This window comes from Otolemur garnettii, unplaced genomic scaffold (genome assembly GCF_000181295.1).
Source record: "Otolemur garnettii isolate 467f Iridium unplaced genomic scaffold, OtoGar3 scaffold00064, whole genome shotgun sequence".
Classification (NCBI taxonomy): Eukaryota; Metazoa; Chordata; class Mammalia; order Primates; family Galagidae; genus Otolemur; species Otolemur garnettii.
The window spans coordinates 10701573-10710819 of record NW_003852459.1 but is presented as its reverse complement, the minus strand read 5'-3'; the positions used below and the strand labels follow the sequence as shown (position 1 = coordinate 10710819).

Genomic DNA, 9247 nt, shown 5'->3' with positions numbered 1-9247 from the left:
TTAGAATAAACAACCATTATTGAAAGACTACCAATTTATTGTCAAAAGGGGCTTGTTTTCTTTTTTTAGCAGTCCCTATGGAATTATCTGACCTAGATTCCTTTCTGTGTTGTGCAATAAAATCTAACAACAGAACTGCTTTTCCTTATTACCAGATTTCAGGTAATAAACTCGGGGACAGACATAGTTAGACTTGAGCGTGCGGAAGCTTTGCTAGTCATTTCCAGTGGACAGAGTTACAGATCCCAGAAAGGCGTGAATATCCCCCAGGGTGTCTCCTCACAGGGGCTGACTCTTTTACAGAATGTTTACAAGGACGAGTATAACAACTTCTTCAAGGGCATCGGATGGATCCCTATTGGTTCTCTGGAGGTTGAGAAGGTCAAGAAAGCCGGCGACGCCTTAAATGAGAGGAAGTATCGGCAGCACCCTGATACCATCAAGTTCACAAGTTTGCCTGACTCCATGGGCATGGTCTTGGCTCAGCAGAACACGAAGCAGCTGAGTGATGTAAGTGGTTTCCCTTCAAAAGAGTCTGTCCTTGAATAGCCCCGCCCCTGTGTCCGAGCCACTTCACCATCCTTTTAAATTCACTACATGTGTCCGCACCTGTGTTAGCAAGTAGGTTCCTTTCAAAGGAATCAGAGAAAGGTTTTACTTTGGAAGCAACCAAGAACTCAAATGTGGTGGGGGGAAGAGGGAGAAAGGGGGAGAATCTTCCAAATTTCCTTTATTTTCCAAACATAGTTGGTGCTATACATCAGCAGATTGCCCATTATACATAGGAAATGACATTGTTACTATTATCTGAAACTCTGTCTCAATTGCACAGCACGCCGTTTGTTGCTCTGAGTCTTGGTGGTTCTACTTAGCTCTGTAGCAAGAGGCATCAAGTCCCAGTCCCCTTGCTTAACAGTTCGTGTTCTGAGATGCAACCTTAGACTGAGGCCTCTGGGAGGAGATAAGCTGTTTGTTTGAAGTCATCTGGGGTCTCATTCTGAGACCACATCTATCTGGATTCTTATTCTCTCAGTAGAGGCTAATTGCAATGCTCGGGATGTCACATGATTCGGTGATTTCAGAGTTCTCTTTAAATGCCTCCTAGAGAGAGGTAAGGAAAGAGCAAAGACAGGACGACTGTTGGTGTTTTTAGCCCCGGGTTTGTTGGAATGCTTCGCTCCCTCAGATTTGAGGCTTATTCATGGATTTTGTTTCTCAGAGTTACCCCTGTTACTGCAGATATCTAAGGATTAATTTTATTTTATGGGTAATAAGTGGTATAGATTCTTTTGATTTCTTTTGCCCTGAGCGAGGCATCACTTCTCGTGTTCTTCCAGTTCACTGAGAAAACTGTATTATCACTACAGTTTAAGTATCACTTAAGTATCACTACAGTTAAGTCTTCCCCAACCTGATAAACTGCACCCACATCTACCTGGTTACTCAAGCCAGGAACTTGGCAGTCCCCATTAACACCTGCTTGCGTGAACTCCGACATTCAGTGCCTGTGCCGGTTGGCTGCCTGTGAATCTCTCCTCCGGCTTGTTGGAGGGCTTCTGTCTTTAATCACCACCAACCCTAGTTCCAGCTCCTAGTCTCCCATATGGGCAGCTGCAATGAGCTGTTGTCTGACCTCCCTGCTTGAGGTCTCAAATGACAACCAGAGAGACTGTCCTAAATCATGTCCCTTGTACATGTAAAACCTCTTAGCAGCTTCCCCTTGAATGTGAAGTCTACACTCATGAACTTGGCTGAAAAGGCCCTCCTCTCAGTGGCCCTGCTCTCCCCTCTGCTGGGCACCCGTGACCAGTTTGGCTGTGACTTTGGCTGTTCCCAGTTCCTCAAGGTGGCCAAGCCATTTTCAACTGCAGGGCCCTGAATGCTCTTCTTCTACCCACCCCCTTCCCCTTTCTCCAAGCTTGAGTATAAATGTTACCTCTATAGAGACCCTTCACTGACCAGCCTTGTTTCTTTGCTATAGTTATCTATTGACAACACGTCACAAATTCTAGCAATAGTTTGTAGTTTGCACGTTCATTGTCTGTCTCCTCCTGGACTTTATGCTCCAAGAGCTGGCTTCCTTACCCCTACCTTTTTTAAAATTAGTATTTCCATTTTTTTAATTTAATTTTTTATTAAATCATAACTGTATACATTTATAGGGTGCAATGTGATGATTTGATATACAATGTGGAAAACTTAAATCAAACTGATTAACATAACCATCTCTTTACTCACAATGCACAAGGCAAGGGTACACTTCAAAATAACTAAATATAGTAAATTATAAATGTCTTACCTTACCCCTTTTAACACAGGAGTTACCACCCCCTGGCCTGCAGTGCCGTTCCATAAGTATTGGTGGAATAAGGACATGAATGTGTCTGCCAGAGCCCCTTCCCTGTGGTGGCGTAGGGCAGGCATTGGCCTTCTACACGGAAAACACAACTATTAACCTTCTTTTTGAAACAAGTGTGTGCTTGGTGAAAGTCACATTGAGTCAGCGCTCTCTCCTTTATTTTCAGCTGAACTACAAGGTGGAGGGGGAGAAGCTGAAGCACAAGTACACCATAGACCCTGAACTGCCTCAGTTTATTCAAGCCAAGGTCAACGCCCTCAACATGAGCGATGTGAGTATGTGGGCTGGAGCCTGCCTGACACTGCTCACACTGGCCTCAGCTTTCCAGTTGTGTTAACGCCTGCACTGAGAATTTAAGAGGAAGTGCCACTGTGTGCACACGAGCTTCACAGCACAGTGAGACCCCGTCAAAAAAGAAAAACAGGTCACCCAGATATGGTGGCTCATGCCTATAATCCTAGTGTTCTGGGAAGCTGAGGCTGGTGGATCTCCTGAGCTCAGGAGTTTGAGCCCAGCCTGGGCAAGAATGAGACCCTGTCCCTTCTAAAAAATAGAAAAATTAGCTGGGTATGGTGTTAGACACCTATAGTCCCAGCTACTCAGGAGGCTGAGGGAAGAGGATCAGTCAAGTCCAAGAATTTGAGCTTGCTGTAAACTGTAACACCATGACACTCTCCTGAGGGCAACGTAGTGAGACTGTGTCTCAAAAAAAAAAAAAAAAAAAAAAAATAGTGTCTTAGTCATTCTCCCTAATAATTTTAGGTTCTGTTTTATCTCCAAATATACATTTTTATGCTTTTGGTTCATTTAATTTTTTTTTCTCATTTTATAAGTAATGTGTAATTATTAATACAATTCAAGCTGGGCAGTACTACAGGTGAATCTTTAATTTGAGTGTCTGTACATTTCTGTAAGTTTGAAACGCTTCATTACAAAACAACTTTTCAAAAGTATTATGTACTTGTTATAGAAAAGTTGGAAATATAGAAAATAATTTAAAAAGTGAAAATCTGTTAACTCACATTCAAAGCATTACCTTTCCATGGCTTCCTTATGCAAACATACACATTTTTTGATCAATTGAATTATGCTACACGTACGGTTTACTGATGCTTTTTAATAGATACATAGAAGATGAAGATAACCCTGACTTCATGGAGTCTCTTAATAGAAAGGCGATACCTCTTAACATTTTATAAGAAACATTTTGGCACCCCGCTTTATTTTTCTTTTAATGATGTCAGATAATAAAATAATATTTTCTTTTAAAGTCTCATTATAAAGCAGATTGGAAGAAAACCATTGCTAAGGGCTATGATTTGAGACCAGATGCCATTCCAATTGTTGCGGCAAAAAGTTCCAGGAACATTGCTAGTGATGTAAGTCTAACTTGAAACTGGTAAACACTATCTCTGTATATTTATAGTCGATACATGCTATAGAGACTATATGAACTATATAAAGAAGCAAGTAAAGAAATTACAATATAAAATATTTCTTTAAGTCTTAAGTGCCAATGATTTTTATACTGTTCTGCTTACAATTTCTTTGAAAACTTAATATAGTTGTTACATAGAAGAAAACGTTTTGTTTGCAAACTATGAAACATTTAGAACTTTCATTAGCATTATTGTCATGAACTTTAAACCCCCCTTTTATTTGGATTTTATCAAGAAAAAGAAAGTCTTGGTATACTAAATGATCACTAAATCAAAAAAGTTTCCAAGTATTTTTAAAGAATACAATGTTTTAACTGGATAATTTTCACAATGAAAGAATTGAGTAAAATATGGCAAACCAGGAAGAATTATAGATAAAATAATAGGATTTCAATTAATTAATTAATTATTTTTCTCCAAATAAATTGTATTTTTGATAGGTTGATATAATGCCTGATAGAGTAAAAACTCATTCAATTTCAAGTATAATATACTAATTTGTATTGGAACTCTGTGGAAATTTACCCATGATTATGCAAATATTTTATAATAATGAAAAGATAATAAAAAATACATTAAATGCTTAATAAATAAAACTTTCCAGGGAACTTTGAGCATATTCAAAGAATCTACTTATGAACAAAGTAGATTTAAATTACCAATTATTATGTTCTTAATTATCCTCAGAGCAGATCTCAAAACCATCCATTAAAAAGTTATTTTGCAAGTTGTTAATTAAAAAATACAACAGAGTCTCTGTAAGTTGACCACCCAAGAGACTGTGAGAAACTGGTCAACATACGGAGGTGGTAAACATCAGAAACTTCTGTTGAGCACATGTGATGCATGTCCAGTCTATGAAAATTAGGTCCACTAAAGGAGGTGGAAGGTAGGGAGGTGGTAGACCATGGAAATTCTACCTTACTAAGAAGAGTTAGATGTTACCTAGATTCAGACCGAATTTGGCTTTTCTTTAATTTTCCCATGAATTTGGTTTATATCAAACTTCTACCCTATCAAACCTATGTCTTCCCTTCATTTCCGAATAGTACAAATACAAGGAATCCTACGAGAAAGCCAAAGGCAAGCAAATTGGATTTCTCAGTCTTCAGGATGATCCTAAACTGGTTCATTACACGAACGTGGCCAAAATGCAGTCGGATCGTGAGTACAAAAAGGGCTACGAGGCCAGCAAGACCAGGTACCACACACCTCTGGATATGGTCAGCGTGACAACTGCAAAGAAATCTCAGGAGGCCGTCACCAACACCAACTACAGACAACCGTTCCACAACTACACTCTCCTGCCCGACGCCTTGAATGTGGAACACTCAAGGAATGCCATGCAGATTCAGAGTGACGTACGTACCGGTCACCAGGCGGTCAGCATGGAGTTAGTCAGTCATCCATTCTAGTGGGCAGGAAGGAAAAACAGCCACTTGCCCACTTATTCCATCCTAAACCACGCTACACTCACTGTAATTAAGGATCCTCTCCAAAACTTGGAGTTTTAGGATTACACTCACTTGATAACATGTAGCTTCATTGTCGCTATTATTATTACATATATTTAAACTTTGGATGTTAGCCCCAACATATGATGTAATCTCCAAAAAATTAAGAGGCTCAAATGGGTGATCTCTATATAAAATATCTTCCAGTGTAAAATTCTATTCACTTTTTCTTTCCACAAAAAAATAATTTTTAAAAGGAAATGCCAAGTCAGGATTCCCTTTTCAAAATCTCCATGAATAAATCACTTTTATAATTGATTTTCTCCTAAAAATCCATAAGGAGTGAAAAACAGGTTATTCGCCCCACTCCCTTTTCTTTTCGACAATGAATAAATCATTAGGCAAAGAAATCCAAGCCCCGACTCTTTCTGAAATGAAATTTCTTTTTTCTTGTACAGAATTTATACAAATCTGACTTCACCAATTGGATGAAAGGGATTGGCTGGGTCCCAATTCAGTCCCTGGAGGTGGAGAAGGCAAAGAAAGCGGGAGAGATTCTTAGTGAGAAGAAGTATCGCCAGCACCCAGAGAAGCTGAAGTTCACGTACGCCATGGACACGATGGAGCAGGAACTTAACAAAAGTAACAAACTGACAATGGACAAGGTGAGGACTCGCTTGCCAGTCTTGGCCAGAGAACACTCATGGTGCTTCTGCCCTCGAGCCTGGCAGTTGCCCTCGTCTCTTCTTCAGAGTTTTTATCTTTCTGATCGTTGTGGTGAGAGCAGGGAACTCTGTAGCTCCCATCATGTCTAGACAGCGTCCTCTCACATTGCCCCTCTGGCTGAGTCTCAACACTATGTTAGGACAGGACGGATCCATAAAACTCTTCGTAGTTGTGCCGTGGGAGCAAGATGGCAGCTGCTGCTTCAGTGGAAGAGGGCTCCTTTATTTGATGATTTTTTTTACTATTGCATGTCCAGTTTCCTCAGCCCATCTTCTTGCTATTTCATTCATTTCCAGTATCAGATCTAACCTCTTCCACCAGAGAGATGCCAAGCTCTTCCTTTTGCTAGCCCTATGGCAAACTTGTCCTACTGTGTAATCCTGCACCTGGCTTTTTTGTTGCAGAGGCGCTATACTGAAAAATGGAACAAAGACAAAACCAGTATTCACGTCATGCCTGATACTCCAGATATTTTACTCTCCAGAATGAACCAAATTACCATGAGTGATGTAAGTAGATTAACAGCAACAAAAGTAGGGGGCAAAGGTTGAAGGGCGCTAACACATAATGGATATCTGTCTTCACCTGCCAACTGCTTTGAGGCAGGATCCCCACTCCAACACGAATAATAAGATGCTGTTGTTTTTCTATTTCATTGTTTAGAAATTGTACAAAGCTGGCTGGGAAGAAGAAAAGAAGAAAGGCTATGATCTGAGGCCTGATGCTATCCCCATAAAGGCTGCAAAATCCTCTAGAGACATTGCCAGTGACGTAAGTGCTCCCGTGGGGCGTTCCTGAGGCTGAGGGAATAGAGCAGATGCATGGCCCTTGGGTACATTCCAGAGCTGTGGTCAGTGCCATTGGGGCTGGTGGCAACGTCATCCCTCGTGACACATGACACACTTCCCTTCACCCAATCCAAGTACCCTCTTGTGCGCTCATTATTTAATGTAAAAAGTGACTGAATCTTGTTAAAATAAGTTGCTTCTAGAGTATTCAAGTCACTCGTAGAAAATTCTAAGCAAATGTTAGAATGCGGTCTATACATTTTACCCAGGGGACCCATGACCAGGCTTTGCTGAATTTAAAGATACACCATGAGAAATCATGCCTGCAGCCTTTTCTGTCATTTAGACTGCTGAGCAGGAAAATCTGCTTTCTGAATCTCCCTTAACCAGCCTATTTACACATCTTTTTGATTAACGCTAAGCTTGTTTTCTTTCCAGGGACTGAAGTCTGTAAGGAAATTAGAAGTAAAACGACTTTGGTCCCTGTCCCTCCCAAGCAACTCCTTGTCTAACTTTAGAGTAGCTCTAACACCCTTCACCGATCACAAAGCTGCTGTCGCTTAATGAAAGGTATTTCATTCTCCTTTCACCCTTTTCATCTCCATGGTTTCTTCTCCGTCCACAGTACAAATACAAACAAGCCTACGAACAAGCCAAAGGCAAGCACATTGGCTTCCGGAGCCTGGAGGACGACCCCAAGCTGGTGCACTTCATGCAGGTGGCCAAGATGCAGTCAGACCGGGAATACAAGAAGGCATATGAGAAATCCAAGACGTCCTTCCACACCCCAGTGGACATGCTGAGTGTGGTGGCAGCCAAGAAGTCTCAGGAAGTGGCCACCAACGCCAATTACAGGAACATCATCCATACCTACAACATGCTTCCTGATGCCATGAACTTTGAGTTGGCCAAAAATATGATGCAGATTCAAAGTGATGTACGTGAAAGCCGTGACATTTGCTGAGTGTTTACTCTGGGTGATAAGCAAATCGTGGATGACCATAGTAATGATGGTTTGAAAACCCTGAAAGAAATTCATGCGCAATTTTCCAGCGAGGAGTTGTATTTGTAACCCTCCATTGATTTCTTTTAACAAAAGGAGATCAATCCTAGGAACTAAAGTTTTATTTTCTAATACTACTGCCTGAGCATTGCTGGATTCTGAAATCGGCAGTAGCAAATGAAATTTGATCTCAGGAAGAACAGACTGAAGGAAGCAAAGATAGTCGAAAGCATGACAGGCTACTGATAGAGGGATAAACAGGAAAGTTAGAAATCAGAGAACCTGGTAGTTACAGTCCTTCGCTTGCAGCCCTCTTTCATTCTAATACTTCTAACCTTGCATTTTGGATTATTGGTTTTGGGGAGGGGGTTTTGGGTTCAGGATTTTGGCTCCGTTGTTGTTCGGGGGAGTTGATTTTAACCCCCAATCCAAAGCAGACCACACCAAGCCTGCATTTCTTTTTGGGAATGTTAAAGCTGAGCTGTTAATTTCCAAGGAATAATGTATGTGCCCTAATGGAAGCAACCACGGTATGGTTTTGATTTGTCCTTCTCTTCATTTTCCCTTCTGCAGAATCAGTACAAAGCTGACTATGCTGACTTCATGAAGGGCATTGGTTGGCTCCCTCTGGGCTCCCTAGAAGCTGAGAAGAACAAGAAAGCCATGGAGATTATTAGTGAGAAGAAGTACCGCCAGCACCCAGACACTTTGAAGTACTCCACACTGATGGACTCCATGAACATGGTTTTGGCCCAGAATAATGCAAAAATTATGAATGAAGTAAGTCCTTCAGTATTGTAGTGTCCCGTGTGCATCAGAGAGAATCTAGGTCTATCTGACATGGAACCCTGAGGTTTCCCTGACACACACAGAGCATCGCACTTGAGCTTTACTTTGAGAAAAGAGTCTTGTGATTAAAGTAGATAGGAATTATTCCTAATTAGTTCCCCCCCCCAAATATTTAATGAAACATCCTATCTCATAGACATCACCAAAAATATAGGTCCCCAGCTGGGTGCAGTGGCTCACGCCTGTAATTCTAGCACTCCAAGAGGCCGAGGCTGGACGATCACTTGAGCTCAGGAGTTTGAGATCAGTGTAAAGAAGAGCAAGAATCCTTCTTTACTAAAAATAGAAAAATTAGCAAGGCATTGTGGCATTTGCCTATAGTCCCTGCTACTGGGGAGGCTGAGGCAGGAGGATTGCTTGCACCTAAGAGTTTGACTCTTGGGTAAGCTGGGCTGACTCCACGGCACTCTAGCCTCAGGCAATAGAGTGAGACACTGTCTCAAAAAAAGATATACATATGTGTGTGTGTGTGTGTGCCCAATACTATAAACACTAGCCACATGTTCCAATTTGTATCTGCATTGATTAAAAAAATTTTTTTTTTTTTTGAGACAGAGCCTCAAGCTGTCCCCCTGGGTAGAGTGCCGTGGCATTACAGCTCACAGCAACCTCCAACTCCTGGGCTCAAG

At 41.3% G+C, this 9247-nt stretch overlaps 1 protein-coding gene across 2 annotated transcripts in view; it reads left to right on the top strand.

Moving 5' to 3' along the window:
• The window catches only part of NEB (nebulin), a 212936-nt gene that overhangs the window by 54279 nt on the left and 149410 nt on the right, over positions 1-9247 (top strand). For both annotated transcript variants that reach the window (XM_003793019.1, XM_012807124.1), the window contains exons 38-46: positions 304-510; positions 2526-2630; positions 3631-3738; positions 4848-5159; positions 5711-5917; positions 6383-6487; positions 6642-6749; positions 7392-7703; positions 8343-8549. In XM_003793019.1, the coding sequence (XP_003793067.1) occupies positions 304-510; positions 2526-2630; positions 3631-3738; positions 4848-5159; positions 5711-5917; positions 6383-6487; positions 6642-6749; positions 7392-7703; positions 8343-8549 (1671 nt within the window). The remainder of the gene's footprint in view (positions 1-303; positions 511-2525; positions 2631-3630; positions 3739-4847; positions 5160-5710; positions 5918-6382; positions 6488-6641; positions 6750-7391; positions 7704-8342; positions 8550-9247) is intronic.